The sequence below is a fragment of the Coffea arabica genome, chromosome 8c (genome assembly GCF_036785885.1).
Source record: "Coffea arabica cultivar ET-39 chromosome 8c, Coffea Arabica ET-39 HiFi, whole genome shotgun sequence".
NCBI classification, from domain to species: domain Eukaryota; kingdom Viridiplantae; phylum Streptophyta; class Magnoliopsida; order Gentianales; family Rubiaceae; genus Coffea; species Coffea arabica.
In genome coordinates this window covers 45,637,760-45,649,061 of record NC_092325.1, presented here as the reverse complement: position 1 = coordinate 45,649,061, position 11,302 = coordinate 45,637,760, and the positions used below count along the sequence as shown (strand labels likewise).

General features: G+C 40.3%; 3 protein-coding genes across 3 annotated transcripts; 1 reads left to right on the top strand and 2 right to left on the bottom strand.

The window, feature by feature from the left end:
* Positions 1-4,412: 4,412 nt before the first annotated feature.
* On the bottom strand, positions 4,413-6,031 carry LOC113707479 (uncharacterized). The gene has a single exon (XM_027229828.2). It carries the CDS (start codon positions 5,781-5,783, stop codon positions 4,587-4,589), a length of 1,197 nt encoding a protein of 398 aa, XP_027085629.1. The 5' UTR covers positions 5,784-6,031; the 3' UTR covers positions 4,413-4,586.
* A 1,520-nt stretch (positions 6,032-7,551) lies between these two features.
* Positions 7,552-8,220, top strand: LOC140013601 (uncharacterized). Its single transcript, XM_072062951.1, has one exon. It carries the CDS (start codon positions 7,552-7,554, stop codon positions 8,218-8,220), a length of 669 nt encoding a protein of 222 aa, XP_071919052.1.
* A 522-nt stretch (positions 8,221-8,742) lies between these two features.
* LOC113705431 (RNA polymerase II transcriptional coactivator KELP-like) lies at positions 8,743-11,227 on the bottom strand. Its single transcript, XM_027227283.2, has 3 exons — positions 10,480-11,227; positions 10,256-10,361; positions 8,743-9,070 (listed from the first exon to the last, which is right to left on the bottom strand). The coding sequence occupies exons 1-3, from the start codon at positions 10,828-10,830 to the stop codon at positions 8,976-8,978; spliced, it is 552 nt and encodes a 183-aa protein (XP_027083084.1). The 5' UTR covers positions 10,831-11,227; the 3' UTR covers positions 8,743-8,975.
* Positions 11,228-11,302: the final 75 nt, after the last annotated feature.

Genomic DNA, 11,302 nt, shown 5'->3' with positions numbered 1-11,302 from the left:
GCTATTGTTTTTTGTTGGGCTTTTCGAAGTTTGAAATTTGGTTTCTTTCATACTTTTGCATGTTGCAGAATTCATTTGATCTCAGAGTCCGAGAAAAATTTTAAATATTCTCAGTTTTATTTTTTGTTATTTTTGACTAGCTTGGTAGGTACAAAATAATGCTAGTCTTTAGCTGTCAAGTTTTTGGAATTGTGGTTGGGAATTTGTTTCTGTTGTTTGGGCATGTTGATGTGAGCCAATGAACCGCATGGGATAAGAGAAGAGGCATATACACTGATACTGCTCTACCTAATAGTATCTCGTTCAGAGGAAGCAGAGGACCTAGAATTCCTATGACTGAAACTTTATCTGCATTTGGATGTCTATGAATTAAGTATTAATTACAGGGTTTTTCTTTATGAAAGGGAAAAATAGTACTATAAAGAAGCCAGGATTCATATCGAATCTAATAACAACCATAAAGTACAAAGACCAGCTTCTTTTAGAAGGGTTACCTATAGCAGATGGTTCACAAATACTATCAAGAACTTTGCAAGAACTTAGGAGTAATAATTTAAAATGCTGTGCATCATTAAAAAAATAATTTTGAAATTTTTCTATCCATATTTAGAGTATTTTCATCTCCTTGCAGCCAAAGTAGAAGACAGGAAGGGGTTCTTTCTTTTCTCTGTGTGTGTCTGTCTGCCCCTTTTGGGGTTGTTTTGGTAGCAGAGGGGGAGGGATGCAGGGCATATTTAGATGTTTGAGTTTTTAGATGATCTCCAATTCCATAAATGTGACCATGAATAAGATATCCATGATAAATATGTTGTCTATACGTGCATAAAATGATTTTATATATTTAGCTACTAAAACACTTTAATGTAGTGCCTTAATACAGATCTGTTTTGTGTTGAATTCGATCACTTATTTGTTTCATAATTTGTCGTGGACCATGTTCTGTGAGTATTGAAGGTTGTTGTAACTTTACAGTAAGCTTTGATGAGGAAAAAGGATGAAGCATGAGTATTTTCTGCAATGAATATTGTCAAGACTGATTTGCGTAACAAAATGGGAGACGAGTGGATGAATGACTATCTGGTTGTATACATCGAGAAGGATATTTTTGCAACAATTGAAAATGAGCAAATATTGCAGCGTTTTCAACGGATGAAGACTCGCAGAATGCAATTGCCTCCTCTTCGTTATTCGAGTGCAACAACTACCAATACTTCAAGTGTTAATCAATAACAAATTTTTGGGTATGTATAATTATATGTTTTTATTATTTTTATAATTATTGATTCTAAATTTTACTTATTAAATATATTTATTTCGTCACAAAAAAAATTTTTTAATACACTTCAGCCCCCCAAAAATAAATTTCTGGCTCCGTCCCTGAGTACTGCTGGTTGTTTTCTTCCATCAATCAAATATTCAATGGTGAAGGGATGCAGTCAAACGGTGAAGGTATTTAAATTGTTTAAAGTTCAGCAACCGAGAACATCTCCCTCTTTTCTGATTTTTGGCAACAAATAATTAATATAATATCATCATCCCTTGCTACTAAACTTCCCAACACACACACACACACAGCTTTGTGCACGAGGACAATAATTTCTTCAAACTTTTTGTTCTGCTTTTGGTGCCAGCCCTGTGACCTTTCTAGGCCCGCGAGAGCGTGGGAAACTGGAAAATAGTTCTAGCATTTGTCACGGCGGCGGAGAATGGCTATTATCATTATTATTTATTATTCTTCCTTGACCCAGCAAAAAGAGCCCTTATGCCCAAGCCAACACTTGCACCAATAGGCTCTTAGCCTCTTACCGACCGACATACACATAGAGGATGAAAGCTAGAACGGTCAATTCGTCGGCAGGAGGTACAAACACATGGACGAATGGCACCCTGCTGCCACTATCTGAATTGAAGGACGGTTGCTCTTTCATTGATTGATTATGTTGAGTAGATGGTGTTGGAGACAGCAATTAATAACGCAAGCTTACATGGAAGCACGTTACACGTCGTCGACGTGGAGGAGTTGAACTCTTTTTTTTTTTTTTTTTTTGGATGCAGGGATATTCGGACTTTTGATCCGACTAATTCCCTGCTATTCGAAGAAACACGATAGTCTCGGAACTCGAACAGTGATCATCGTACGTTAAAAAAGCGGGGCAACCAAACCGCTGGAGCTATCCGACGTAGCGATGGAGGAGTTCAACTACAAGCGGTTGAACCTCACAAGCCTACTTATCTCACCAAAAAATAAAAAATAAAAAAAATCACAAGCCTCATGTGCCACTTGTCCTCCAAAGTCAAAGTGCAGCCCATCTTCGAGTAGGATTGATTAACAAGAATGGACTGAAACATGCTCAATTATTATAGGAGATTACCTTTTTTTCATTGGAGCAAAATATGCCTTTTATTGAGATCATCAAGAAAGCTTGCACAATACAACCTTCACACGTACACACACGGAAATAGAAAACAGCTGGTATAACAACACGCGGTCAGGATGACCTAAGTTCAAGGGACCAATTCTCAACACCATATGAAATAGAGTTTATCTTCTTCTTCTTCTTCTTCTTCTTCTTCTTCTTCTTCTTCTTCTTCTTCTTCTTCTTCTTCTTCTTCTTCTTCTTCTTCTTCATTTTTCCTTTTTCTGTAAGTGCCACATGAAACATGAAAAAGTAAATTTATGATCAAATGATGTCAATAGTCAACGCACCTTTTTTTCCCCTTATGTTAAAGTATACTTTCAAGTCAAAATTGTATTGTAATGTAACAATAAAGAGTTTAACAATCCTGTAAAGTGTAAGAATCATAAATTTTATTTGTTTAGGGAACAATATAGATAAGAAAGACAACTTTAAGAATCTGGGGAAGGTGGGAGATCATATTCTTATTTGAATTGAAGTTTTCGTAGAAACACTTTTACGTTTTTTGTGAACACATTTTTCAGTTATTTTTTCTTTATCTTACATACATAAAATTATTATAATATATTTTTTTACAAAAACTCTTAAAAATAAAAATCCAAACGGGTTAGCGGAACCAAGTCGGAATCAAGGTGGTGTTTTTTTTTTTTGTTTGTTTTGGGAGGTTGGAAGGGGGGGGGGGGTTACATTGTCCACTTTCAACAAGATGTAAATCAGCCAGCTCCTCCCATGACAAAGTGACATACTGAATTGTGGAAACAATAATGGAGCTAAGAATTGCGATAGCAAATTGTCGTCAGATCTGAAATCTTGGTGCATTTTTTGCTTTCTAGATGCTACGAACCATTCAATTAAAACTGATTGACAACTAAGGCTCGAAACTTGAGGAAATGGAACATAAACTTGTGAGGTTTTTTCTTGATTCTAAGGTACGAGGTTCAAAACTTTCTCTAGCTTTGTCATGCCATTAGAATTTACTTTCACAAGATTAAATGGAAATGCAAGGCAGCTCTTTGACCGTGGAATAGATCACTCGGAATTTCACGAACAAGATGCGCCCTCAAATATATAGACGTGGAGCTATAATAAATTAGTATGTAAGAAGCCCAATATTTTGGTTTTCGGCTGAAACTCCAGACGGATAGTGATACGTAAAGCAAAGAAACTCCAGACGGACTCTTACTCCATCCCGTCAGAGGCCCATAGATTTTTTTTTTTTTTGGGGCCAAAAAGAAGAACCAAAGCCTTACAAGTTACGATAGGAAAAGAGGAATGGGGGTAGCTCAAGCGTCAAACTAGAAATGTTCTAGAATCTTGAAAACATTTAGTTGCTATTAGCCTATGTTACATCAGCAAGTTTAGGATAATGCAATTCAAACAGCCAAAAGCCAAAATTCGCACCATTACTGCCTTCTTTGTTTTGCTCGAGATCTATACTATATTTTCTAGTGCCACCACCCATAATCAACTATTTGCAAGCCAAATTAACTCATATCCAATATTTTTATAATTTCACAAGGTCCGACCGACTGAATTAGTCGCCCACCAAAAAGCAAGAATCCTCCACCAAAACATTTATAACCCATACAACAAACGAAAGGTTTCTTTCTGCCTGTAAAGTTCAGCAGAGCAGATGTGCTTAAATTTTGAAGGGAAGTAGTATATGTAGCTTGGATGAGGAAATTCAGTACTGTGGCTAGCTCTCCCAGTACTGGGTTAATTAAAAACTCGTTTGTTAATATGAGTTCAGGGGGCTTGGGCTTGCTGTCAGGGAATATCGGATTTGCAAAGTGAGAAATGCAGTAAAATCTTCAAGGCTGCCGCCTCAGCTTCTGCAATTGGGATTATGAAGACTGTCGTTGATGAAGTAAGGCTTGGGGCAAGAAAGATGCCTAAATCTCTTGCACAAACAATTTTTGCTCAATCAGTGGAAAGTCACAGTTTGCATTAAAGAAAAGGAAAATTGAAAGAAAAAAAAAAAATTTACACCATGCATTGATAAAACCCAAAACTCACTAGCAATTAAGTGCCTCCATCTTCAGAACAAACATACGCATACATACATAAACAAAAATCAAGTTGACTGTACGTAAATATTTAGTTACTAGCTATAGATTGATCAACAACAACATCCAAGAAGCCAAAAAACTCGTAACCAGAAAATTAACATCAAGCACAAGCTGGGCAGAGAACCAAGCCATTCTCATTGCAAGAAGGACACCTCTCTTTCTCCTTCTTATCATCCCCGACCAAAACCTTACAACTTCCTCCACAATCCAAACACGGCACAAACCTTGCGCCTCCACACCCTTCACAGCCAAGCCTCCCGATCCCCCTCTCGACTCGAGCCCAATTCAGAATCCTCCCGAGTCGACCCGTCTCGTTCAGATTCACCACCTCATCCACCCCTCCCACGTACCTCCCCTTCACGAACATCCTCGGCACGCTCACCCCTTCCCCCAGCAGCTCCCTCAACTCTTTCAAGAACTCCCCATGCAACGACACGTCCCGCTCGTCGAACACGAATCTGTGAGACTCCATAATCAACCTCACCTTGTTGCAGTCCTCGAAAGTCCGCCTCACTCCTCCCAACGACGTCGTGTAGATCACCACCCACTCCTCTCCTCCCGGAGGGCACATCTCTGGGAAGTCGTTCAAGGGGTTGAACCTGGCAATGTTTGGGACCTTGCCTTCCTTTTCCCTCTCCAACTTGTCTCTCAGTATGAATATGTTCTCCTTAACCGGCTTGTAGTCGTAGCCTGCTGGTGCTTCTGGTTTTGCTGGTTCCGACGATTGATGCTTTCCTGATTCGCGCTTCTTCAACTCCACGGCGGGTTTTGTTGCCGGAGCGCTCGTTTTCTTTGGCATCAGCTGATCATCATCAGCAGCGGGCTTAGATTTAGAGGAGAGCTTGGCGTCCAGTTCTTCCAGTGTGTGGAAAGAGAAGCTCTTACGTGGGGCGTTTTCCTTTTCATTGGGGGCGGGAGCGGGAGTGGGCGGTGATGGAGAGCGGAGGAGGGGAGTTTTGGGGGCAGCAAGGAGGAGGATGGGCTTAGGATGTGTGGGGGGAGGTGTGGAGTTGTTGTGCAAGGTGGGCTTGAGGTCGTTGAGGACTTTGCTGACCTCGTCCCAGGAACGAGGAGCATCTTCGATGGCGTTAAGCTTCTCAAGGAGCGGAGGTGGGACTGCGTGAGCAGGTTTTTCTTTTTCATCGGGGTGGTCGGATTGTTGTTGTTGCTGGTGGGCTTCCAAGGCCTTCATCCATGGCTCCTCTATGGCGTTGATGTCGAATACTGCGAAGCTGGTTGGAGGAGGACGGTAGACATCAATGGCTGCCTCGATTCTTTTTGACGAGGAACACCCCATTATTACTTTCACTACAAACGCTGAAAATTAGTAATCAATCAAGTTGCCACCACTACTGGCTTGGCCACTCTCTCACTCAACTCAAAAACGGTTACCGAGTGTATGAACTATGATGAGATTCACTTGGCGATTACAACAAGATTGGAATTGGAGGAGAGTGCATGAGCTGTGGCGGGCAGCTGCTGGGGTAGTATTGGACTCTTAAATTTCTTGTGGTTTTGAATGAGGGTTTTATTATCTTGCTTACTTTTATTGGTGTTGGAGATACTCTTTTTTTCTCGGCCTCTAAAATTGATGAAATGGGCATTATACGTGGTGTCGCTCTGCCCCAAATGTAATGGTCCTACATGGAGAACAGTTGGAGCATGAGGCGGATTTTGGTGGTGTGGATTGCATTTCAACCCAACCACTGGGCCAATGGCTCAGTGGGCTCCCTGTGGCCATCAGCGAGGGGCTTAAGTCCCTCGTTGGGCTGTAAGTGAGAATTCAAATCTCATATGCAGCGACAAAAATGTAAGAGCTGTGTCAGAACATTTTCTTGATCTAATTGGGTCTGTATATTCACTAATCCCTTACCACAGTCTCCTTAGCCTTAGGCTTCCCCTCCCCCTAGATTAGAATAAACACAAATATGTACGAGAATTCTTAGAATTTAGGTATTGGACTATTATTTAATTATGTTTGTAGTATATGTTATGCATGTCGCTCAGGATAAACTTTTTCTGTATTTTGGATTTTAAGATTGTTGCCGCGTTGGTTTACTAAAATTTGAGCAGCGACTAGCGAAGTTGTTGGATAATCAATAGCGGTTGATCATGAGATTAGTATTCTCATTTTGAATTTGTAAGAATTTTGCATTATTCTTTTTTTATCCTAATAGTTTTGAATCTATTTCTATTGTGGAATTTCATTTCAGTGCTGCACGGCATGGCTACGGCACTAGCCTTGTCATGTCATATAAGAAGAAGGGACAAAAAATAGCCGCTCACTTTTTTGTTTTTGCCTTTGTTTTAGGTTGTATGATTTTTACCTTAAATTAATGTAGACTTCCCATCGAGTGGAAGTGCGGCTTCTTCTACTGACAGCAGAACATGCACAACCCATTAACAACTTCCAACTTGCACCAACGTATATTAAACAACTGTTTGTGATATTTTGGGACAGAATCTATTCTGTGCATCTAGATACTTGTGAGACAATTCAGCGCCCTGTCGACCCATCTGAATTTCAGGATCACAACGAATATTGAAGTCTCAAATAATGGTACGACGATCCGTGCAGTCCAATGTGGTGGTGGTGGAGGCGAAGGCATAGGACAATAAATGGGGGGGAAGGAATCCAAAAAAACACATGCAAGTGCACAGATTGCAGCGAATGGGGTGCCCCTAAAATGTCATTACATGCAACAGTTATTTTGATTTAATCCGCACCTTTATTCTATTCTAATCTAAATCAGCAGCCTGTCTTGTCCGTCTGGGATCACCTTAGTCTTGCTTAATTGATGCTTCCAACGGTCTAATCCCTTAAGTTATGCATTCAAATTTTCAAAAGGTGCACCTAAGAAATGTTTGTTTCTGCACTATTTCCTTGTCTTCTTCCCCTCTATATCCGTGACAACCCCCCCCCCCCCAACACACACACACACAGACAAAAAAAAGGAGAAATTTACTTGAGATTCTTGCACGCGTATATAGTATATATATACGACTCTAAAACTGACTAGCTTTCTTGAGTAAACTCAAAATTTGGTGCAAAAAGTTCTGTTGCCATGGGGAATTGCTCACTCAAGGGGGTTACTGATACGGCACAAGGGTTCAATTTCATCCGAATCATGACGGACTCAGGAGACATTTTGAAGTTAAAAGGGCCTAAATTTGTTGGAGAAGTCCTCCATGATTTTCCCGGCTATAAGATTTATCGAAAAGGTCAGCTTTCTTCACCCTTGTTTGATCATGAGGAGCTTCTTGGTGGGCAATTTTATTATCTCCTTCCTCTTGGTGAAGAAAAGGCTTCTCAGGTTGGTGATGAACATCCCACCGCCCATTTAGAGTCTGAGGACGGAAATGAAAAAGAGCCAGTCAGGATGTCAAGTGCAGCACTGGAGCTAGTTACCAGCTTGGCTAATGGATCAGCCCTTGAAGTGTTACCCCCGCCACAGAAGGGCGTTTGGAGAGTGAAGCTGGCCATCACTCCCAGACAACTGGAGCAGATTTTGGCAGAGGAAGTAAACACAGAAGCCTTGATTGAGCAAATGAGGATGGCTGCTGCAACTTCTGCTAGCGCTACGCCAAGGCGAACTAAGAGCTCTTGGGGTTTTATGTTGAAGCCTATTCTTGCAAATGTGCTGAAGGTTCCCACGGACAGAGAAGACGAAGTACACTCACGCAATTTCTACCAGAGCAGTCCAAGCAAAAGCTTTTCAACATTTTTATCTTAATGTCTCTGATGCCGTTAGCAGACTCTTGTTCTCACAATAGTAGTATTGCTCTTAGTATGTCGGTGTTATTAGGCTAGCCGGATGAACCATGTATTATTTCCCACAATGGAGGTTCATGATCAGTCAGCTTAAATAAGAAGCGCAAAAATGTGCATGTATCGTGCAATGACTGAATATACCCTTGTTTGCGAGGAAGGCAGTTGCCCGAGCAATGAATTTACCGAAATTACTGATACTTTTCTCTCACTCGAGCTTCACTTGATCTATCGCTGCCTATCACGTCTCCAGATTTTACAACGTTACTCCCACTCAAGGCGTACCTTGCTAGGTCATAGATGCACGCCAATATCAGAAAAGCCAGACAAATTCAGCTCACAGTCGACATCTGGTTCTCAAATCACAGCAACCCCCACATTCCTTTTGATATAACTGGGCTCTGCGCAAGGATTTCCAAACGCACACACCCCACCAAAAAAGTTGTTTATGGGGGGAGGGGGGTGGGGAGGGAGCGCAAGCACTTGCTATGAGAAAGGGTTTAGCTACTTAACATTACCAATAACAATTTGTCTACATAAACGTGTATGTTCTAATGTCCATCGAACAAAAAAAGAGGACATTGCAAGGGCGCCCTAGCAACTTAAAACAGAACAACTACAACTTCAAAGGGCTTCCACATCCAGAAAATAACTTGACATTCAAAGAGCAGTACAAAGTGCAAACCAACCCTCCACAACCAGCAGCCGGTACATTTTCACTCAATCCAACCTTGACTTCATTTTCTTGATAGCTTTCTCTATTGCAGGTACATTTTTTGAGAAGGATGCCCACTGCTCAGCAGTCAAGCTTATTCCTGCAATATGGGAAAAAATTAAGAAAGTTTTGATCAATTCAGTAATATTTAGCAGAAGATGGTGACAAAAACACATATTGTAAGCTCAATTACTAAGGCCATCTCAGCTTCACATATCCAAACACCTTAAAACTTCCATTTGCTTTCAACTCTTTGTCTAGCCTTCTCAGTTTTAGATTTCTTTCAATGAAACACATTGTACATATGCATGTTTACTTGGAAGTGAACTGCACATTGATGTTCATATGTATGATGATGCATTGTACGTATATATATCCTAACAGCGGTTTCAAGCTAACGAACAATATGAGAGAGAGAGAGAGAGAGAGAGAAGACATGCAGCAGTTCTTTTTCATTCATAATTAGAGATACCAGTTGGGTAAATGTATGGTAGCGTCCAGTTAGTAATTCCTATTATTAGGGATATCAATAAGGTTATTTTGTTTACTATGAAAATGGACAGAATGAAAACAATTTTAAAGGAAAACACCAAAAAACAGTTGACAGTCGGAATATTGAGAATGACAAGGCAAGAGAAACCAGGTTACACATGCAACATGTAACTGCCCTTCAAAATTATCAGAACCCCACCGATGTTACCTTGATATTTCTCATGCTTCTTTTCTATCTTTACTCCCCATAAATGGCAGCAAGCTGAATGAAAGCACAAAGCACATGCAAATATCTCTGCGATGCTTAAAACAATATACACACATTCCTTATATATCAACAATCAGATAATATGCAGAATGAAAAAGCTTCCAGACTGAAGGCTCGTTTTGTTAGACAAGACTGATGCTCAAACAGTAGAATTAACACACAGAATTAAAATATACCCTACATACAGAACACATTTAAACACACAGATAACTGACCAAACAAGTTAATTTGAGCATGCAAAGGATCACCAACACAAAGCCAATATACAAACATCATCTAATAAAACAAATACTTCTAGTACGGACTAGAAAATAGCATGAACTACTATTATTAGATTATCAAGCAGGCAAAGAGCCAATTTTATACTACTATTATTAGAGTATCAAATTCAGTTGCCTGAGGGTTTTCAGCTCGTTTCATATAATCCAACACGCTATATCAACCATCATAACAACTTCATATATTCAGAATTTTACAGCACAAGGAACAAATTTAGCAAAACAACTCCGAGTATAATAGTTTTACCTTTGGACGTAGGTAGATCTTTGCCTCCTTTGCTGTAGTACTCTCTTATAGACACCAATGTCCTTCCTCTAAACTCCGTCAACGTCACCCTTCTACTCTTGGATAACTGGTATTCAATCACAAATTAGTCCACATGTAACTGAGAGGGAAAAAAATCAAATTAAACATTAAAAAAAAGGAAGAAAAAACCGCAAAGCAGCATATCATCGTAATCTCATACTTACTCTGCAAATAATGAGATCGCCTTCGTCATCATACTCTTTGTCACCGGCTTTTCGCTTCTTTTTATCACTATCTTCATCTTCTTCGTCGTCGTCGTCGTCGTCCTCTTCTTCTTCTTCTTCGGCGTCGTTTTGCTGCTGTTGGTGTTCTGCTGCTGCTTTAGCGTTCTGTTCGGTGAGGTAAGAATTGACGACCTGGCGGACGAATTTCTTACGGGGCGGGTAGGAGAGGTCTAACCCGAGCTTTTCGGATGCGGATTGTCGGATCATGTATTCGGTGGCTTCGTCCATGTTGGAGTTCCTCAGGATTTCTAATACGGTTTCTTCGATTCTCTTTTCAGTTTCTGAGTCCATTTTCAAAATTTCAATCTCTTTTCCTTTTCCAAACCAAAAATCACAAGGGCTATAGTAGTTATGTAGGTTCTTATTTTTATTTTCCACCTTATTTTTGAGGAAAGGGGAAATCGATCAGCAGAGGAGTAAAGTGGAGGGTGAGTTGTTTCGTGGGTTTTAGCGGAATCAGTAGTGGAGAAAGGTACAGTAGTATTCAGAGGAAACTGCCGGTGAGGTCAAGCGTAGGAGACCATTCCGTTCCCCTGTTGCCGAATCACGAAGAAAATCCGGTTTTTGTTGTTCTATAGGTGACTAGCACTGGGCTGTCTAAGATGAGGAGAATTTTTTACTTGGCCCAAGTCAGCCCAATTAGTTCAGTTAGAAAAGATGAATGTTAACTAATAGATTCGTCTAACTCACATGATTCGCAAAACCTCTAAACATTAACGAGATACAAATAAGTCATTATGAGTACTAAAAAGTATAGCAAATG

Excerpts from the sequence above, each read along its gene's own strand:
- LOC113705431 (XM_027227283.2), bottom strand. The coding sequence starts at position 10,830 with ATGGACTCAGAAACTGAAAAGAGAATCGAAGAAACCGTATTAGAAATC. Across the intron at positions 10,362-10,479 it reads GCGATCTCATTATTTGCAGA|TTATCCAAGAGTAGAAGGGT; the intron begins GTAAGTATGAGA and ends ATTGAATACCAG. Across the intron at positions 9,071-10,255 it reads AGATCTACCTACGTCCAAAG|GAATAAGCTTGACTGCTGAG; the intron begins GTAAAACTATTA and ends CCCATATTGCAG.
- LOC113707479 (XM_027229828.2), bottom strand. The coding sequence starts at position 5,783 with ATGGGGTGTTCCTCGTCAAAAAGAATCGAGGCAGCCATTGATGTCTAC.
- LOC140013601 (XM_072062951.1), top strand. The coding sequence starts at position 7,552 with ATGGGGAATTGCTCACTCAAGGGGGTTACTGATACGGCACAAGGGTTC.